Here is a 21129-nt window from a genome sequence, read left to right on the forward strand (position 1 = left end):
TGAGTCACCTGTGTACTGTAGCTCTTTACTCCAACATATTGTGACGTTCTAACCAATCGCAGTTCCGCATCATGCAATCTATGTATTACTGGATGCAACGTAGTAGCGTACGATTCTGAGCTTACAACTTCGCACCTCCACAACATCCCAAGCCTCTTTGGCCAAGCTCTACGCAATCAGCATCGTCTGCAGGCCCTTCCTCGAGCTTGATGGATTTCGTGTCATCATCCTCAGCAGCAGCGTGACTGTTTCACAGTCAGAACATGCTGCATCAAGGTCGTGCATTGGCCAGGAAGAGGTAGCGAACGAAGAAGTCGACGCTTCGGGGGAGTCTACCAGCCTCATGCGCAGTAGTCCCATTCGAGGAACAGGCATTCAAGGACCCTTCAAGTCCGTCAAGCAGCGGACCGACATCGAGTCATTGCTCAAGGTGAAGGGCATGTCCCCGCTCAGCTCGTGAGGAACAATGCCGAACCCTGCCCAATATTGAGCTTGTCAACGGCAGCTCCTTCGCGATGCGGACCACCGGAGAATCGCAAGGAGCTTGCTCATTGGTATCCATTGTGCAGACAGAACGCAGTGAGCAATCGTCCGAACAGTACGGTACAGTACATACGGTGCGTCCGTGTCAGCCGTTTGACTTTGACCCACCCGAAGCATCACCGTTCATGGTCGAAGGGTCTCGATGACGGACAGAACTGCTTTCATGGCAGAGTTCACTAACAAGACTTTCTCTACGACCGAGCTGGACTTAAATTACATTGCAGTCGCTGACAAAGGTTCAGCGTCGAAGACGCTTGAGATGAGATGACCTGACTTAACGCTTACAGATGTGAAAATTTTGACCCTCCGCTTGACGACGGAGCAACGGCTTGATTCCCTTGAATTGTCAAACACTCTCCTGTTCTTCTGGTCGTGGACGATATGAAGTCATATACACACCGTCTCTGAAAGAGTGGCAGCGACTGATAGCTTGTAGACTGAGATGTCTTGCTCAATCTTCTTCCTCAGAAAATATTGCTGGCGTACTCGAGGTCGTCCGAGTCATCATTGGAGTCATCTGCTGCGCCTTACCCAAAGGGTGCTGCTCCCACACGCAGCAACGCCAGCGGCACCAGTGGCGCGTGTAGACGATGCCTCCTTGGTGGGACTGCGGTCGAGTCGGCGGCTTGTGATACCCGGGCAAGTTGCTGAGTCCATCTTTGTAACAGAATCAAGACGCTTCTTGTCCACAATATCCGCAGAGCCCTTCTAGGCGGTGTTGACGTTGATAATCGAGGGCTAAGGGTAGCAAGAGCTCTGAAACCAGACGGAGTCGCTGGAACGTTGCCGGGAATACTCAGGTAAGAGATGGATGGCGATGATGCGCAGCCCTCAGAGGTCATGTTCATTTCGACAACTGCTCCGTCGCGAAACGGGTTTCAAAAAGTACTTCAGGAAGCTCGAACGGCATCACTGACATGTCATCCGAAAGATGGCTCCATCTCTGTTCCGAGCAGTGAGAGGGCAGAGAACAGGTTGAACAAGAATCACAAAGCGATGAGACGGCAATTCAAACGCCAAACACAAAGCGAAGATGATATGAGAACAATTTGAATGGCATGTGTAGATATAAGCTGCGTTTTACATGAATTTAAACAGAAAGCGAATCTAGCATCCATCTCTAACCTTTTCCATGTACCAATAGAAATGAGAAGGACATATACAGCGATGAGTGACAATGCGAGAGAGCGCGAATCTTGAGAGCTCTTTTACTTGGAGATGACGTTCTGGGTCTGAACGAGGTCGACCGACTTGGTCTCGGAGTTGTTGTCGAAGTCCTGCTCCTTGTTGTAGACAGGAAGCTGGGGCTCGACACCCGCGGTGGCAGCAGCAGCGCGCTCGAAGCGAGCACCCTTCTTCTCGGGACCAACAGAGGCGGTGATGGCCAGGCCAATGGCGATGATAGCGGTAGCAATGCCCATGACGGGGCCGTAAGCCTCCACCATTTTTCCGTTTGGTGCGCGCATGAAGTTGTTCTCCGAGAGGTAGTTGATGAGCTGGGTGGAAGGAGAGGAGATGGCGTTGCCGAGCTGGTAGGTAAGACCAACAAAAACGGCACGGAAGGCGGGAGGGGAGATCTCGGAGAGGTAGATGGGAACCACACCCCAAGCACCTTGGACGCAAGCCTGAAGAAGGAATCCACCAGCCTCGAGGCCGCTTTCGGAGTTGGGAAGAATCCAGGCAGGAATGATGCAGCAGCAGATGAGGCAGGCGATGATCATAGCACGTCGACGGCCGATCCACTGAGACATGTAGCCCCAGATAGGACCGCCAACACATGCGCCGGTCTTCATCAAAATCGATGCCCTAGAAGCAGCAGCGTTGTTGAGCTGTTTGCCGGTAAGCATGAAGGTGGTGTATGAGTCTTGCGAAGAGTGAGAGAACCAGTTGAACCAGGACATGATAATGATGGCGAAGATGCAAACCTTCCACTCCTTGCAAAGCATGGCGGTGAACGACTTGCGGAAGTTCTTGGTGCCCTGACCTTTGGTGGCCTTGCGGGCCTCAATGAACTGCTTGGACTCGGGCCAGAGGAGACGGAGGAAGCCAACGACGAAGGAGAAGCCAGCTCCGACCCAGAACATTATGGACCAGGTACTGGTGGCACCACCAATACCGAGATTGACGCAGGCAGCCAGAACGTATCCGAACGAATAACCTTGCTGGAAGAAACCGGAGAAGAGACCACGAGCCTCGGGAGGTATGGACTCCATGGCCAAGGACGATGCAGCCCCAAACACACCACCCATGAAAAGTCCGAAAAGAGCACGAACGGCAAGGAACTCGTTAAAGGTGCGGCAGTAGATGGAAGCGACCTGGAGGGCACCAAGGGCCCACATGTTGAGAACAAGGGGGTATTTTCGACCGAAGTAATCGGAACAGATACCGAAGACGGCGGCACCAACGGATCGGAGGAGAAGGGTCAAGGTAATGGCTTCGGTAATCTTGGTCTTGGAGACATCAAAGTGCTTGGCCAGCTTGGTGGTTTGAATAGAGAGAGCGTGGAAGTCGAAGGCGTCTGCAGTCCAGGCGCTGAAACCAACTAGGTAGGCACCCCAACCGGCGGCACCAAGCATGGCGAGGAGGCGGAAGGGGTTAGGAGGAAGTGTTGGCTTTTCCCAGGTAACCTCCTCCTCACCATTCTCATTGATGATGGTGGATCGAACCTTCCAGTGGAAGATGTCCTTGAAGTTTTGTACGCCCTGGGCGAGAACACCCTTCTGCTGCTCAGCCATGGTTGCTTTCGTGGAGGGTGTTGTAGGGTAAAAGGTGTAAGGGAGGAGGCAAGGTAGTGGGTGTGAGGATGGGGAATAAACTGATTGCTCTACGAGGCGAAGATCTGGTCTTAAGTAGACTCGACGCTGCCAAAGTGGTCAGGTCATTTGTGGAGCCTCTCAAAGGGACCATTTCGAAGGAAGGGGGAGGCACAGTCTGTGGCCAGAGCAGATTAGCAAAAAATGGACTAAATTCAAATTCACTCGATAGTGAACTTAGGAATCTACAGATTGAGATTGGCCGAATTGTGCGTCTCTAACGTGCAATGTAGGAGAGGGCGTTAGCTCAGGTACAGCCCTCAGTACTACCGCACGCTGGTCATATTCCCCACATCCACACTTCGCCTGAAAAGTTTCGTGTGGGGAAAGCGTTTCTGATTGGGTCACGATCATTTCGGGCTATCTCGCCAAGCTTTCCCCGCATCTGTGGAGAATCAAGGTCTGGCGAGTTGAGCATTGCCATGGTTGCCACTTGGTGGACCTGCGCTCGCGGGGAACGTTACTTGATTGAATTCAACCATCGACGAGGGTTCGGGTGCTCGAGGATTCCGGAAAAGCCTGGTTTGATGGCACAACATGACAGTGCTGGGATGTGCGGCAGGAATCGAGAGAAGACGGATGTATCCGCAGGTTCAACCAACGTTGAGTTGTGCATGTGCCGCTGTCGAAGACGAGAGGGGTTCTCCGAACGGCGAACTTGGCCCCGTGTATGCACCTGACGCATGTTCTGTGCAGTAGTCATGGTGTGGCGATCGGGAACACTACTGTCGCAAGGGATTCAGGTTCGCCGGTCATTCGAACTCTTGGAGTAGGAGGAAGAGGAGGCCAAGAAGCTGAGTGTTCACTTTTGGACAGGTCACACGACCTCGCGTGGAGCTCCACACGAGAACGCCAAGACAAAACGATGTATATTTCTTGCACATGTTCAGAAACACGTGTTTTTTCAATTTTGGGTGAGTTTACAAAAGATTTGAGCGAAATAAAAACACGTCGAAATTGAGAAACACGTGTTTCTAAAAACACTTAAATTTTGATACCCCCTAATAGGCCCAAGTCGGCACAGACTGTTGCGGAGTCGGAACCATCGTTTTCTCAGTCTCACTTGCAGACAGCTTGTGAGCCTCGATCAACGTCAAACTGCTCTCTTGCGCCTTCCCGACACAGCTCTCGGAAATTGGCCGCATTTTGACCGATTCAGTAAATGTGCCTCCTTGCGACGGCAAAAACGCCGCTGAGCCGCTGCTTGCTTCCGTCTGCCAACGGTAAGAACCGTCATCCGTGCTTTCCCGATCAGACACTCTGTCCAGCAATGCCTCGCGGTTCGGATCTTTCCGCTCGCTCACAACCAATTTTATCGCTGATATAATGGTCTGTTAGGCGAGGCATCCCGATTTGGAAAGTTGCCCTGGATCTGCAATTGCATCTGATGCCCTGCGCCCTTCAAGTTGGCATCGCCCCCGTTCGACATATCGAACGCCGTGTGCTGAACTCGCCCATTCTCGGTCTACGCCGCGACCTCACATGGCGATCAGATCTAGGCGCTCTAGATCCTGTGGCAGCTTGGCCACGCGATGACATGCACGCCCCGGATCTATCCATGTGCCTCTCTCGGACACGGAACCTGCACTGGAGGCACAGTCGTGGTATTCATGTACAGTACACAGCCTAAATCAGTTACTGCAGTGTGGAATCGGAATCATTGTCGTCATGCATCCTAAGCTACTTGGCGTATAGATCAGAAACCCATGTGAGAATCGAGATATCGATAATCAAAGCCTGGGGCTTCGCGATTGATGTACGCAGATTGACCAGTCTGCTGCAAGCCACCTCGCACACTCCCAAAGTCCTGCTGCTGTTGCTGATTGACTGAGTCGGCAAACATTGGCGTGGAACCTCTGTGGTGCGTTGGCGTAGTCATTCGGTAGCCAAAACCAAGCGCTTCCCAGTCTGTGTCGAATCCCTCCCCGTCGATCATGGCGACACCTCCACTCTGTGGCTCGACGTTCCTAGTGGCATCTGCATCGAACGCCCGTTTTGCTTTTCCATCAGCTTGATGCGTTCCGCTCGCAACAGGGTCGTAGAAGCTGCTCGGTCGTGCACTCTGCCCATACTGTGAGGCAGGCTGCTCTCTGCTCTCTCCGAATCCAAAGTTGGTCGCTGTCATTGATCCTCCTTGTTGGAGAATGGTTTCGCTATTCATCCATCCACGCTGCTCCCCAGCTGGACCTGCAGACATCCCTGCTTCCCTGAATAGGGAATCGAGCTCCATCGCAGAAGTGGCCATCAAGGACGAAATATCTATGTTGGATGGGCTGTCAGGGAAAAGTATCTTCGGGCTGGCCTCCGAGCCAAAACCGTACCAACTATTGCCAGTGTTCGGAGCGTCAACCAGAGACGAACCCATGTCCAAACCTCGGCTGGGTGTTGTCGCATCGCTAGCATAAGCATCTGCCGACATCGACGCAAGTCTGCTTCGCTCCCCGAAGTTCGAATGCATCCTGCGACCGGAGCCGCTGTCTCTACGGTAGCTCGCTGCTTCCGAGTCCGAAGGCCAAGCAGTGGCGGGAACGGGCGACGCTCGGCCCTGCGGTCTCTGCGTCCACGCTGGTGAATGAGACAGGTCGCCATGAGGCGGGGCCAGAGCCGATTCGATCGTGTTGTTCGGCGCTGATGAACGCCAATCTCGTTCTTGTGCGTATAAAGCCCAGGCTGGCGCTGATGGGGACGAGGGACCGACACGCTTTGACGCCTGCGACACATGGGCTGGTGTGTGTTCCGCATGAACCTGTGTTCGAGGCTGCGTTTGCGTCTTAGCAACAGAACTGTCGCCGGCCCTCTTGCTTTCCATGGAATCCTCGTTGAGACGATCGGATGCAGCATCGGCCCTCGCCTGGCCGCCGCCTCGAGTGGAAGCCGATCTGTCAATCTTTTCGACCACCATCGAGGTAGCGTAGAACATTGTGCGCAGACACTTGCGACACTTCTCAGCCGTAGCCCATTGGAGAGAGGCTAAGACCTTGTCGCAAGCGGCGGCAAAGTGATGAATCTCGTCGACCTTGTTGCGGAAGCCCAGCGTCAAGCTGGAACGGAAAGAGCTAGGGTCTGTGGCGCTGATCTGCCAGATTGCGTAAAGGTAGCTGGTGCAAGCAATAAAGACGTTGTGCCCGGTCATCCAGGTGTAGTTCATTTGGCCCTCCTTGGACAAGGTGGCGTACATGTTGATGATGCTGCGACTGCAGTCTTCAACGTTGGCGAGGTCCTTCCGAGAAGCGTGAGGAAAGCGAGGACTGAGACCATAGACCATGAGTAAAGTCTGTTGATAGTTGAGATCGAGGAAGATGGGATTGTAGCCGCATTCGCTGGCTTCGAGGTCTTGCTTTGACGAAGGCGCATATCGTCGCCAAGCGTGCAGCCTCCGAAGGATGTCGGTCTTCCAGTGTGCATAGGAATCAAAGCGACGAGGAAGTTCTGCATTTTGGTAGAGCATGGATTGGATTTCGGACTGGAGAAGTCGCATGCGGAAGAATGACAGGGAGACCCATCGGCTTGCATCCTTCGGCTTTGGCAACGAAACTGGTCCGGGCGAAGCTTGATCGGTGGTGCTCGATTGAAGCGCAGCCAACGTCGATGCGGCTTCTCTTCGCGCGAATTCGGTCAATGAGTCAACGTCGTCTTCAGCAGCCTCAGCGCCCTGAACTCGACCTTGGCCGTCACCAATCGGAACCTTGATCATGTCCGTCTCGCTGTCCACCCATGGCAAGTTCACTTTGATGTCGGAGTCAGCGATGCCGAAAGGACGACCAAGATGGACGCAGACTTGTCGGTCAAGCGCATACGAACACCAGAAGAGTCGCCGCTTTCTTTCGATGAGCGACTCGCCTGAATCTTGAGAAATGCTACTGGACGCTTCAAGTACGCCTGGAGTCTCAGTGTAGAGTCCGATTCCCGTTGTGAGACGTAGAGCAACGCCGAGACAGTACCAAACACCTGGCTTCATGGGTCGCATGATGGAGTAGAGGGCTGTAAGCAAGAGGCACTGAAGCTGCTCGAGTGCATCTCGACCCATGATGGCTCCGACGTTGCCTTCCATACCAGAGTTGGCATGTCGTCGCGGATCCAGGAAGCGCATCGCTGCCTCGTGATGGTTCTCAGCACTCCAACTCGAGCGAGTCCATCCCATCGCTGCAGCGATGGCAAAGACGAGATGGAAGAGGTGGCCATCGGCAGGCTGCAATTCGATGGTGAGCTTGTCATCATCGTCTCCTTGGTAGTTCAATTCCTCGGGTGAAAGCTTGGTCCTTGCTTTCTCAAGTCCAATTCTGCAAGCCTTTTCAAATCGAGCCATGAACGAGGATCGATCAAGAATTGGGAGCTGTGGATTGACACGCTCGAAGTAGGCATCGATCAACTTGCGGGCGATCGACAGAGGCGGGAAGGGTGCAGGCAGCGGAGACGGCTTCAACGCCTGCTCAGGCGCGGGAACAGTGATGTCGGCAGTTTCGGTGGCAGTGGCATACTGCATAGGGTCTCCATCGTCAAAGGGCGAGTACTTCTTGCTTTCGGAAGGTGTAGCAGTGCCACTGTGAGGAGAGCCGTTCCTCGCTTCAATTTTGCTGGCGTTCTCCTTCGATTCAAAGGGGAGCTGAGAAGGTTCTCTGGCGTTGCTCCTTGCTCGTCTGCCTAGGTCTTCGCTAAGAGTCTGCGCACCAAATCGTCTGGCGCGAGCGGAAGATCCAGGGTCGCGAATGCGCAGACCTGCTTGTGCGGACTGCTGAATCGCCTGACAAAGCAGACGGGCTGGAGACAGTCCACTTGCGTGGGAGTGGAGGCGACCCAATGACGGACGAAGAAGGCTGGGTGCCTGTTGATCATCTGGTTTTGAAGGCAGAACCTCAACTCCAGACGGCCCCAGAAGAAGGCCTGATAAAAGGGGGTTGGACGACTCTTGGCCACGCTCGTCACGAGGCGAGGTAGCGAGTCGTTTCGAAGGCCGAAGCTCAGGCGATGTAGCTGACTCGGATCGGTCCAGCGGAAACTCGTGCTTGACATGTTGCAGCGGTCGCTTGAGTCCCAAGGAGGCCTCATCGGCAGGTCTAGAGGCGGATCGCTCGGCCAGCAGACGCTCGAGCTCGGCATTCTGAGCGCGTAGCTCTGCAAGTTGATGTTCGAGATCGACAATGTAACTACGGCTCACTTCTCTTCCCGTGGCCGAATCGATGCCGACACATGGCTCGCCCGCCTTGACACATGATCCACAGGCAGGGAAGGCCTGGTCGCACTTGATCTTCTTGGATCGACACCTTTTGCAGACAAGCACGGCGCGGGCGAGTGGTTTTGTTCCGTTTGCATCGAGAGTATCTGCTGTTGCGGGCGAGCTACGAGCCTTTTCTGACTTGCGCTTAGCAGGTTTAGCTGATGTGGAGGTTGACGGACCGACCTCGTTAGAGAAGCCTCCTGGCTCGCCGTTTGAGCCGGAGTTCGTGCTTGCCATGCTAGAAGGCGCAGGGTGATGAGGAAGCCTGTGAGTAGCAGGAGTCGGTAGGGGCGTTTCTCTGGGCGCTTCACGGTCAGTTGCAAGGTGTGGATGGTGATGTTCTCAACGAAGTAGGTATTTGAGTGATCAAGGATGGGGTTCCATGTCCCCGAGCAATGGAAGGTCGAGATTCGGCAGGATATGAGGTTCGGCTGGCCCATTTGGTTGGGGGCTTCGATGGCTGAGCGAAGGTTGGATGAGAATGAAAGCAGAAAGGTGATGGGACGATTTCGGAGCTGGCCGAAGCAGCCTTGTCGATATTTGCATCGGATGGAGCGGAAGCAGCCACTTGGAGCAGAGTCGGCGTCGAGATTACTCAGGCTTCGGCTCCCCCGAGAGTTTGATCAGCGAGCTACAGTTGTCAAAGGTCAAACTTTAGCGTTCGAAAAGCTTGAGGATAGCTGACTCGACACGTTCGGTGGTCCCGACAGCGGATATGACGGCCAAGATTTGAACAAGCAGCGATGCTACACTCAAAAACAGTCGCACGGCCCTTTCTGCTGCGGGATCAGCTCTGAGCATGAGGATGTGTGAGGTGCGGAACCAAGCCGAAGCCAAGTAGAATGCTCGAGGTGCGCAAATCAAGGCGGGTTGGTACAGTCTATCAGAATCGACTTTCAAAGCCGAATACTGTAGTTGTCTGTCTAGCAACGAGAAGAGCGCAGTTTCGGCTCTCGGAAGACCCTTGCGGGACCTCGATCTCACATGGCCACCAAAAGTGAAGAAAGAGGTCAAATGTAGATCAAATAGGTGTAACAGTCAGAAAATCAAAACCTTCAGCGCAGCACGAGCCACCAAAAGGACACGCTGCCACGCTCGGATACGCAATCCTGTGGACGAAGCTCCAAGTTGACATGTGTTGCTCCGACTTCGACCTTAAGTTTGAGATCCTGACAACTTCACATCAACACATTCGCTGCTTTGCAAGTGAAGCTAATCGCCACAACATCTCCTTGAACGTACTTTGGCCTCATTGCCCACTCAAAGTTGCAGTGTTGACACAGCACTCACAATCGAGTTGATCAACCTGTCCACCCTTCGTTCCTGGCTCAACAATCATGTCGGAGCCTGTACAAAAGGGCGAGGTTGATCTCAAGTCCCTGGATCAGGCCCTCGACGATCTTGAGGCTGCTTCTGAAGTGCCTGCCGAGACACTCAAGGCGAATTCGGACACACTAGCGCAACCACCTGTCCAAACTCGATCCTCGGTCGGCGAGCCTGCTTCCAAACCCGAGCATGCAAAGAAAGCTTCTTCGCCCGCAACCTTGTCACCCTCCTCACCTCGAGTCATGTCGCCCGCTTCAGCAGCTACTCGTCCTACAGCGACAGCGACTCAAGTGCCGCCGGCCGTAGCCGAGCTCAAATCCATGTTCCCGGACCTTGACAACGAGACTATCGCTGCAGTCCTGTCTTCACGAGGCGGCGACCAGGAGTCGGCCGTCAATGCTCTCCTGCAGATGTCCGATCCAAACTTCAAGCCCGCGACTCCCGAAACCAGAACAGACTCAGATGCGCTGCTAGCCCAGACGATTGCGATGGAAGAGGAACAGAGGCATCACGAGCAGATGGCACAGCATCAACAGCGTTTACAACAACAACAACAACAGCAGCAGCAACAGCACAGCCAGAGCATGGGTCGTGGAGGCGGTGGTGCTGGATCTTTCTTCAGTGGCCTTCTCAACCCGGACTCTCGCGAGCAGTCTGCGCCCTCTGCTCCTTCCTACGATCCCAACGCGCTCACGTATCAGCCTCGAGTCAGGAAAGGTCCGACCCCTGCATCAGGCGCTGCTGGTGCCAGGAACTCGTATGCCTCACAGAACCAACAACCAGCTGCTTCACCCTCGTATGCGGATGGCGAGAGCATCATTCCAGGTATGCCTGGTGCAAAGGAAGCAAAGCAGTGGCAAGAAGAGATCAATCGTATGGCAGAGACAGGTCTAGCGAGAGCAGCTTCCACTTTCTCTACCTTCCGACAGAAGGCCAGTGCTGCCTTCAACAATGCCCAAGAAGGTGGAGAAAACAATGGCCAGGCTGCAGTTGGTGCGAGTGGGGGAAATGCAACAGGCGCAGGCTTTGCACAAGCTTTCCAGAACTTCAAAAACACCACAGGCAGAAGCTCCAATGACGAGAAAGCGACAGCATCGACCGACGCTCCGTCCCGCCATGCCTTGACTTCGCCTCGAACACCAAATGCAAGCGAGTACGATCAGGATCCATCCCCCGTGTCCGAAAATGAGCTCGCCAAGATCATCTCTCGTGGTCGCGGCGGCAGAGCACGAGCGCTGGCAGACCGCTATGGTCTAGGTATCAAGAACACTGGTCGAGCGAACTCAGCTAGCACACAAGGCGGTGCTGGAGCAGAATCATCGGACTACGCAGGCTGGGACCAGGCTGGACGAGCTCCCATCTCTATTAAAGACAACACCAACTCGAAGCGTTTCGCGGATGATGCCGACAAAAAGCGTCTCGACTCGATCGCAAGGATGGACTCGGCTGGCGGCCGTGGTATTACCAGCCCTCGAATCGACCGCAGTCCTACCAAAGAGACTTCGACTACGACTGGAACCGGTGGCGTTGCTGCCGCTGGCACTGCAGGTGCTGCAGGCGGTGTTGGGGCAGCTTCACTTGCAAAAGACAGTGGCGATGACCCAAATGATGACTCGGACGATCTCGAGTACGTCAGCAACCCCTTCGAGGACGAAGACTGATCACGACAGACCACATCACCTCGGAATTCACGCGATTCTCCCGTCGATCGACTGTGTGAAGCAGCAACGTTCGACGAAAGAGAGACCAGAGAGTCGATATGAGTTATGCTGGGTGAACGAATTGATGGGCATTGGTAGTTCGTCGCCGAGCTGCAGCTATGTTCTCACAAAGACGGCCGAGTCACGACTGCTGAGAACCCCTGCGCGGGCGAGTCTTCGATTGAGGTGCGTGCTTGTACGACAAGGATTGCTGGATGGAACTTGTGCTCGACAGCGGGGCGAGACGGGTTTGAACAGATCGGAGGCTTCGGATTTGCCGTCTTCCGCCGCTTCAATCGATGCTCTCTCCCACCAGCTCCCTCCATGCCATACTCTTCTGTCCCAATCGTCTCGCCTTCCACTTTGAACGTTGAGCCAAACGCACCGCCCACCAGGAGATCCTCAAGATTGAGAAGAAAGACACGCGAATTGATCGACTTCCCCCACATCGACGATGCCGAACTTCGTCACGCTGTGGACGCCATCGACCAAGCACATCAAGACTACATCGACGCTCTGGACGTACTCGGACCAGATGCAACTGAAGCTCAGCACGTTCGCACCTATGCAATTTTAGCGCTGAAATGGGATGTACGGAACTCTTTTGACTTCAGCACAACGACTGCGTCCGCTACGATTGAGTTCCTAATAGCCGACGCCCTTTCCCATGCTGAGCCTTTGTCGCAGGAAAGTTGCCTCGCTTGGTCTTGAAACAACACCGAACAATGTCAAGATCACCTTGCCGACTCGAGATTCAAATCTACAGCTTCTGATGCATGGCCGACATGAGTATTGTACGGTTCAATTGAAAGGTGATAGTAGAGAGAGAAAGATGCAATGTGAAGAACGATAAAGACCTCGTGATAGAGAAGAGACGATGAGAAGTGGTGACTAATGCGGGTATCATAATAACAAAAAAACGTGTCATATTTGTCTGGATGAGGACTTAGATGAGTCGTCCTTGAGGATCGCTTCGCCAGACCCGAATAGCGTTCGAGTCATCAGTCGAGACAATGATTCTTGACTTGACCGTCGCTGCTACCGTCTGCGTCTGCTGTTCAAGCGGATCGTCCGCCAAGCTCAACAACTGCGCCGTTGTGGCTGGTGCAAAGATAGCACAGCGGACACTGCCTGATCCAGCCTGCCAAGAGCGCCAAGTCGAGTGATCTCTTACATCAGGCGAGCCCTTGCTGGACTTGATCGACTTGTTTCTTTTGATGCCGGAGAAGAGCGATGCCAGGAGAGGTGCATGGCCAGCAAGACTCCAAACGTGTATGGAAGCGTCTTCGCTTCCAGAGACGACGAATTGAGAGTCGCAGGAAGCCGTTGCTCGAATCTGACTGCTACGGTTAAGATAGCTCGCAGACTTGAAGCGAGAGATGAGACGACGAGAGGCGATAGAGTAAATACGAATACGAGAGTCGTTGGATGTGACTGTCATGTATTCGGCCTCCGCCGAAGATGGGCCACGGCCGGCCTCGCCAGTTGGAGTGGAAGGGCCCTGGGTGGCGGAAGAAGAGCCAAGCTTGATCGGGTGAATGCTGGTGATCTTACTGGCTTGAGTGCTTTTGCTGGCAGCGGCAGACTTGACAGTGACAGTGTTGACATAGGCGAGCGTGTCAGAGCAGGAGAAGGTGATCATCGAGCCTGAGTGAGTTCCGACACAGACAACCTGACCACTGGACGAGAAGGCGACAGCGGTGATGACGCCAGGGATGTCATGGACAGACTGAACGCGACGCGCAGTGATATTCCACAATCTCAGCTTGCCGTCAAGCCCACCAGTGACGAAGAAGCGATCGTCAGTAGGGTGGAAGTCGACCGAAGAGACCGTAGCTGCGGTGGCGAAAGTGCAGAGACATTCGCTGCGGTTTGGATGCCAGAGTTTTGCGGTCTTGTCACTGCTGCAACTGAGGAGGAAGTTGTTCTTGCTCCATGACAGATCCAAAACGTCGCCGCTGTGTGCTGCAAAGACTCGCACGGGCACAGATCTGAAGACAGGAGCGAAGTCCGGGGTACCAGTGCGGATGTCACTCTTCGTGGTGCTCCTAGAAGAGACAGAAGACGTGGGGCACGCTGCTGAAAGTTTGCGAGTACAAAAGTCTTCTGTACGTTGTGGCTGAGCGAGCTCAATCTCTTCGGCACGCTCGTTGTGGGAGGCGATGACCTCGTAGACACGGATCAAATGATCCGAACCCGCAGCAGCAAGGTATCGTCCGTCGAGTGAGAACTGCAGCGCGTACGTCTTGCACTTTGGTGTTGCCGACTTGCTTCTCTTGGTCTTGATTTCCTCAACAGTGTCCAGTTCGCCTGAAATGTTTGTGATAGCCAGCATGGGTGATTTCGGAGGAACAACGTCGCTGGAGTAGGTAGAGTGAGTCGCAGCGGAGGAGTTGGTGGTGTGATGGCTGCTGGTGCTGAGCTGACGGTTGACTCTACCTCTTTCGGGGAAGGCCTCTGCATGCTGAGCTTGGGAGTTGCCGTCAAGATGGTCAGTAGAGCTACGTGTGAGGCTAGCACGGGGCAGGTAGCTCACAAGATCTGTGGATCGGCGGCCGTGGACAGCGTGAGGCGATGTGGAACGCCGAGGCACCCAGCTGGCCCGCTTGCGTCGACTCTCTGGACTTGTGTTGGAAGGAAACTCTGACTGAAGTAGCGGCGGGCTGATCGCCTCTGATCCAGACCTACCGATGGACCCTGAGTTAGAGGTAGGGTGCGGAGCGTGGAGCTCCTGAGCAAGGAAGACTCTGTCGAAGTCGACCTCTTTGCTGGACTTTGACTTGGAACGCAACTTGGTCTTCGTCGCCTTTGGGGCCGGTACGACGCTGTAGGAGGTAGAGAGATCGATGTCGGCTGGACGTACAGAAGCAGCAGATCGAATGCTCTCCTGACTTCGGATCTTCTTGAGGTCGGGACGAGAGCTGCTGCTGCATGATGCTGATGAGATGCTGCTGAAAGTGGTGGAGCGGTTCGGCGGAGTAGGACCCTGAAGAACTTCGGAGCAAGCGGCGAATCGTGATGGCGGCGGAACAATGGCAGTATCGCGCGGGATGGTGGGGTCGGCTGTCTGTGCAAGGCCTTTCAGAGATGTCTCATGAGCTGAAGGTGAGGAGGAGCTGGCAAAGAGGCCACCGCGAAGTCGCCAAATCGAGCTTTGCTTTGGTGATGTTCTCGGAAGAAGATCCCCAGCTTCGTGAATGGTGAGCGCGGGCATCTGTGTAGCAGGAAGCGTCATGGGCGGCGCTTGTGATGACGACTCAAGATCTGAATGGGCTAGTATGTCCAGGTGATGATCATTGGCAGAACTTTGTAGAGAATAAGTGCGCTCTTTGCTTACGTGTAGTTTGCTGAGATTCGAAGTGACGTTGGAGGGCGGCGATAGACTGACCGTGCTGTCAGCGAGCAAGGATTCGGGTGTGCTCTGGCCCCAGAGGGAGAAGCGGGGCAGTCGAAAGCCTTTGTTGGGGTTGGGCGGCGGTGTATGGAGGATGTCGCGCACGTCAAACGAGGCATAAGACGACGAAGACGAAAAAGAGGTTGATGGAGTGATGGTAGGTCTAGCTTCCGAAGATGGCGCAGAGGGGAACCGATTTTGGAGCAGACGTTGCGGAGCTTTAGGTGTAGAAGGCGATTGGATAGATTGAATGCCATCGTAGGGCGAAGGGGTCGCAAAGCCTGAGCTCAGGTATGGCTGGGCTGTTGACATGGCTGCAGATCAGCTGTGAGACGGAGCAGCCCTTGCTCTGGTGGATAACATATCCCGGAGAGCGGATGAGTTGGAGTTCAGATGAGATATCTGAGCGCAAAGATGCATAGGATCGAAGAGGATAGAAGCGACCACGGCCACAACTGCCCTGAAAAAGTTACGGTCCGGCGATGATAGTCGATAGGATGTAGGCGAAGGGAAAGATAGACAATCGAAAAGTTTTGATGTTCGACGGAGGGAATGTAGGAGGAAAGTGTCACAGCTGAGTAGTTGGACCATCTCACTGGCGTTGTGGTAAGGAGAAGGTAGAGGCATTCTTTAGACCCACGGAGGTGGGGTCCGGACAAATCAAAAAGAGGAACAGAGACAGCGCAGCTGCTATGGGGAGGAGGGACACACAGGCTACGCGAGGAAGGGAGAGCATAAAGCTAGGAAAGCCAAGGAGGGCCAACCTTACTGGTTCGGAAGTCTACGCCGTCCATCATAGCTCATGCAGAAAACGACGTCAATGGTCATGGCACAAGACGCGAGCGTACAGAACTTCAGACTTGAGAAGGTCCCTTGGACTTGTTGGCGTTGTCAGACGATATGAGTAGCAATGCAGTAGCAGAGACGGAGAAATGGGCTGATCTATCCGTTGTGAAGTGCAGTACTTTACTAGCTCGGGAAGCAGTTCCGAAGTGGACACCGAAGGGACTCTGAGAGAGAGGGCAAAAGTAACCGCCCGATGGATGCACTATGCGGCAGCCGACAAACACACAGACAAAGGATGCTCAGAGTTAGTGCCTGAAAGAGTTGCAAAAGCATGTGTCTTTTACCGCATGACAGGCTCAAGCCACTCTTTCCACGTCGGAGCCGATATTTCTTGGTGGTTCCAGGCACATGCTTTCTTTTTGTCTTTTGAACCCTTAACACACAAGACAACAAGCAGCACGGCACAGCAATCAGTCGCAACTGCCTCGGACTTGAAATTGTCGAGGAAAGCAGGAGAAAAGATCGGAGATCGTCTCGCTTTTTCCGCCATCCGCCCTTCTTGTCTCTGCAGGATCGAGAGCGTTTCGCTAGGACCGGACAAAGACACCCTTGGCATGAACCATAGTACTGTAATTGCATGTCGCTTGCTGCATAAGTTAGCTTCAATCTCCTTTTCTCCTGCTGAACCCCTCCTTCTTTGGCTTGCTGCTTTGTTTGTGCAACCTTCTTGCGGTAACTTAGTTCCACTGAAGAAACGCGGTGCTTAGAACCTCTTCTTGATCTTCGCGATTAGTGTCCTCTTCTGCTAGGACATTCCGGACAGGATTCCTATGTCAAGTAGCAACCTTGTTTCACGCACAGTCGATACGACGGAGTGAGCAAGGATGACATGGTTTCGGTTCCACCTGATCTGAGTCCAGGTTGCTTACTTAGAAGGGGCAACGAGAGCTGCGGAATCAAAAGTCCGATCTGTCACGACGACGGTAACGTGCTCTCCGGAAGACAGTTCCGTGGAGTTGTTTCCATAATTATTATTTTTTTATTATTTTATTATTTTTTATTTTTTCTTTTTCTTTTTCCTTTTCTCACGTTAAATGGGGCTTCGTAATGTGTGTGTCTCCCTAGTACTCACACCCACTCCCTCGCATTTTGTCGATATCAACCTCATTCCGCGGAGAGCCAAGCTGGACCGTGTGCTTAAGCAACAAAATCGTCAGCATGGCCTTCCACTACTGTACTCTTGCTGTCCACGTGTGATCGTAATGGCGCTTGCATCAAAGCAATTTTGGTACAACATGGTGATGAGCTGTCAAGCAATGAGTGTCATGCAAAGTCCAGAGTAAGCGAAACTACGCCAGCGTAACTAGGTTGCACCAACGATGCTCTCGACTCTGAACCTGAAATCACGACAGCTCTAAGTCTAGCGAAAAAAGAGGGCATCAAAAATCCCATACAAATCGACCAGCATCACGCTCTCCCGTCCTAACATCCATTCGCTCACTGGCCCGCCTCGAAGTTCGTTCTCACGCGAGCCTGCTCTCGTGTCAGATCCCATGCTATCTTGGCATTCCCCTGCTGATGGCATCCCACTTCATATCAGAAAGTGTGAGACCATTCCCGTGTGCTTTCATCTACTGTACAGGTATCGTAGCCAATGTGTGGCTGCGCCCCGTTGAGGCTTTCAACATTGCCAAAAGCCCAAGCGAGGTTGCTTTCGAACCGATCGTGGCCTGACTCAGGAAGAAGTGGTTAGGTATGCCCATTGTCGAGCAAGCAGAAGTTCTCGTGTTCGCCTACGGCTCGGGTCTTCTCGCGTTGCAAGAAGGTAGCTGATGATCTACCAGCAAAACTGAGCAAAACCACCAAGAAGTGTCAGCGTTGATTATGCTTTTCGTCGCGTCGGTAGAACCCTTCTTAACGCTTTTCGCATCAGTTCGGTGTGACACACGTCTGTGAGTTCGTCGAGCGAGGACGCGATAGGCTGCTTTCCTCTGCTCCTGCAGGTTTGAAACGGTTTCTTTGCTGCCGAGGCCGATCAGCGTTCTCAAACACTGATCCGGCGGACTGCATCCATCACAGTCCCAGCCTGCAATCCATGATTGATTCCAAGCAAGTGCTGTTGAGCTTAGAATTCGATTGTTGAGTCCAGCCCAGACGCGCACGCCTTCAGGACTGATCACTTGATGCAGACAAGGAAAATTCTCCACTGAAATGGACAGCTGCTCCTCTGGACGCGAACCTCAAAGCGTGAATGCGAAAGATGGGATCGTCCGATGAAGCGCTTCACTCCCGATGATCGGTCAACAACTTTCACTTTGCCTCTCCCTTTGATCGCAATGTGGGGTTGGTCCCTTTGTTGTCCTTTGACAGCTCGTTGCAATGGATTGCCAAATGAAGTCAAGCCGTAAGGTGTCGCAGACAAGCTCAAAGCTATGTGATCCGACAAGTGAGCAACAATGCTCGTGCTCGCAAGTCAGTCGAACAAAGGATCGGTTTGACCTGTCCTTTAACGGCATCGCCAATGTCGACGCGATCCTAAACGCGACGTTCTGAACAAAGGGACTGCAGAATCCAGCCAAATCCCTTTGTTCGACATGGTCCAACCTTTCATGTTAGCCGGTACAGAACTGCGTCGTCAGCTCCTTTGAGTCAGAAAGAGGGCACGGCGAGCGCAGCGATTTCTGGACGGTATAAAGAAGACTGTCACAATTTCGCACTCAGCCTCTGACACCACGACTTTCTTCACCATTGACGTCCGAAGCGGCCTAGTTCCCTCCCTCTTCATCGTACCTCTCTCCCACCCATGATGACTACAACCAACGCTGCAAAGATCACCTTCCTCGGCCTTAACACCCTCCGACTCGTCTCGCTTATCGTGATCATCCTCGTCTTCACCACCCTTATCATGGGCCTCGTCGAAGACGTTCGCGACTATCACAATGATGCCATCATGGACGAAGCCGAAGCAGAAGACTGCGCCTATGTTCCCGGAACCTCCATCCCCATGCAGACGTGGGGCATCTTCTGGGTCGAACTTCATCGCATGTTACTCATCGTGGGGGTTGTGACACTCTTTCTCGCCGAATGTAGCTTCTTCAGTATCGTCCGGCTCGAGCAAGCATCACAGACCTGGTTCCCCGTTCTGAGTCGTACACGAGGTCTTGCAGCACTTGGATGTGTACACGTCGTTATCGCCACTTCTATTCTGAGCCACTACCTCGACGAGTTTCCCCTCGTAGTCAGCTGGGTGCTGTTCGTCGTTGGAATGTGCTATCTTTGCCTTGGTCTTGCTTTTCATTCGCATCCGCTCAAAGACGGACGCAGTCTGTTCTCGCAAAAACGCAAGCAATTCGTTAAGGGGCAAGGACAGGAACACATATACCGCACCTTTGGCAGGGAGAAAGACTACGGTGCCACCACTAGCACCGCGAAACCACCAATGGTCCTCAAGAAACTATTCAAGCGCAAAGGTGATGCCACCGAGAGCCGCAAACATCCCATATCTATCAACGAAACTTTCCCTTCGCTCGAGACAGATTCGCACAAACAAGTCCTTGCCGATAGAGCACGTCGAGCGGACCATCGCAGAAAGACTTCGAGCATTGCAGTAGACATGTCAATCCTTCAAGCAGATCAATCTTCCCTCACCCGAGACTTTGTTTGGAACGCATCGGCGGGTGTAGTGCACGAGCGCGACCCAGACACGACACTCTCACAACACAATGTTGGCTCGTGGGAGATGCGACATGTCAACGGCAATCGGCGCGACAGTGGGACCAGCGAGCAGTCATGCAGTGCTGCAAGCGTGGCCAGTAGTACCGTCCGTATCGGAGGATACACATCGCAAGAAGCAGCGCGCGCTCGCGAAAGGGCCAAACGACGACGTGCAGCTGCCAACGCTGCTGCAGCCTCTTCCGCTGACAGCGCAGAGAGAAGCTATCCACCTCCTGCTCAGAGCACAGGGCAAAGTGTCAAAGCAGCCAAAATGAAGAACGTCAAGCGAAGGAGTCTTGCTTTGGTCAACACAGCTCGTCATCGGCTCAGTGCCGGGACTGCGTCTGCACTCGCGGCGAGGAGGAGGGCGCCGCCTGCACGCGAACGTGGCATCCCAAATCCCGATACAGACATTGTGATCGAATACATTGACGATGAGGCTACTGCTCCACCGGTTCCACCGCTCCCGGCTTACCATCAGGCTACAAGAACAGTCAATGACGTTGAACTTCCCGTTGCTTCTCGCTTCACTCGCAATCATGTAGTATAGATAACCAGAACGCGTGCAATTCGCTTCCACATGTAAACCTGAGCCTTATTCGCTTCTCGATGGTATTTCGACCCCTTCTTGACTGTTGCTTTGTGACTAAGGAAGATCAGAAACTGGGATACGATGAGACAAGGTGCTTCATACTACTTGAAAGAACGAAAAAAGAGAAAAAGATTTGAATTATTTATTATTATTATTATTTATATCAGTCCGAAATTGGCCTTGCTATCATTGCAAAATTGAGGAAAGTGAAATAATACACACAGGAAACCAAAAAAGGACCTTAGGCTAGGACCAAACCACTTAGCAAATGTTGCTCTTCCAGCATCGAGACCTCTAGAAGAGGTGATTCCCGGGTCAAGTGGGTGAGAAAGTCGGAAACAATGCCGTCCAAACTCCATCCAAGAGCAGCAGACCGCTAGTCAAGGAGAGGAAAAAAAAAGGAGGGAAGGAAAGAGAGATACTTGAACCTTTCATAAAAAGATGCCCCAGTTGTTGCTGGAGTGAAGGTGCTGGCGGCGGCCACCAGGTGAAGAGGGGTGTGACAGTGTTCAGACGGCTAACGGCAGTGTCTCGGATGAAATGAGGCACAAAACTAGTGGGCTTGAGGACATGCGCGTGTTCCTTTGGTGAGGATGGCCCCTGCGCTCGCTTGTCGCAATTAGGGACTGGCGTAGGAGCGATTGAAAGGCCTTTGGCTCGGTCAAAGGGTGCATACTGGTGTTTATTTTGCCCCTGCAAGAAGCAAGGGCTCCTCAACGTTGCTCTAATGTCGTGAGTAGCCGAAAGAAAGATCGAATTTGGTCGAGATTTGGGCATGTTTGGTAGGTCTTGGATGAGAATGTCAAAATGGGAAGTGTGTGGCGAAAAGGGGGTGTTGGAGCCCCATAAATGTTGTGTTGGCCTGCGCTGAGTGTTGGCGGGTTGATTATATTAGGCCAGAAGGGTTGGTGTGTAAGGGGTTCACAATGTTGCAGATGGCAGAGCTTGACAGGCGTCAAGAACCATAATCTCAAAAGGGTTTAAACATCATTACTCGGCCATTGTCTGATGATGATTCTGCGGAAGATTACGATCCAGTGACGAAG

The 21129-nt window shown here is 53.3% G+C and overlaps 6 protein-coding genes across 6 annotated transcripts; 3 read left to right on the forward strand and 3 right to left on the reverse strand.

The window, feature by feature from the left end:
- Positions 1-1751: 1751 nt before the first annotated feature.
- Positions 1752-3278, reverse strand: UHO2_01448 (putative carboxylic acid transport protein JEN1; the record flags this gene model as incomplete). Its single annotated transcript, XM_041553915.1, has 1 exon — positions 1752-3278. One exon carries the CDS (start codon positions 3276-3278, stop codon positions 1752-1754), a length of 1527 nt encoding a protein of 508 aa, XP_041409849.1.
- A 1774-nt stretch (positions 3279-5052) lies between these two features.
- Positions 5053-8808, reverse strand: UHO2_01449 (uncharacterized protein; the record flags this gene model as incomplete). Its single annotated transcript, XM_041553916.1, has 1 exon — positions 5053-8808. The coding sequence occupies one exon, from the start codon at positions 8806-8808 to the stop codon at positions 5053-5055; it is 3756 nt and encodes a 1251-aa protein (XP_041409850.1).
- Positions 8809-9908: 1100 nt separating this feature from the next.
- Positions 9909-11558, forward strand: UHO2_01450 (uncharacterized protein; the record flags this gene model as incomplete). The annotated part of the gene is made up of 1 exon (XM_041553917.1): positions 9909-11558. The coding sequence occupies one exon, from the start codon at positions 9909-9911 to the stop codon at positions 11556-11558; it is 1650 nt and encodes a 549-aa protein (XP_041409851.1).
- A 363-nt stretch (positions 11559-11921) lies between these two features.
- Positions 11922-12308, forward strand: UHO2_01451 (uncharacterized protein; the record flags this gene model as incomplete). Its single annotated transcript, XM_041553918.1, has 1 exon — positions 11922-12308. The coding sequence occupies one exon, from the start codon at positions 11922-11924 to the stop codon at positions 12306-12308; it is 387 nt and encodes a 128-aa protein (XP_041409852.1).
- A 235-nt stretch (positions 12309-12543) lies between these two features.
- Positions 12544-14811, reverse strand: UHO2_01452 (uncharacterized protein; the record flags this gene model as incomplete). Its single annotated transcript, XM_041553919.1, has 1 exon — positions 12544-14811. One exon carries the CDS (start codon positions 14809-14811, stop codon positions 12544-12546), a length of 2268 nt encoding a protein of 755 aa, XP_041409853.1.
- Positions 14812-18583: 3772 nt separating this feature from the next.
- Positions 18584-20041, forward strand: UHO2_01453 (uncharacterized protein; the record flags this gene model as incomplete). The annotated part of the gene is made up of 1 exon (XM_041553920.1): positions 18584-20041. The coding sequence occupies one exon, from the start codon at positions 18584-18586 to the stop codon at positions 20039-20041; it is 1458 nt and encodes a 485-aa protein (XP_041409854.1).
- Between the last annotated feature and the right edge of the window lie 1088 nt (positions 20042-21129).

This window comes from Ustilago hordei (assembly GCF_900519145.1).
Source record: "Ustilago hordei strain Uho2 genome assembly, contig: UHO2_contig_02, whole genome shotgun sequence".
Taxonomy (NCBI): Eukaryota; Fungi; Basidiomycota; class Ustilaginomycetes; order Ustilaginales; family Ustilaginaceae; genus Ustilago; species Ustilago hordei.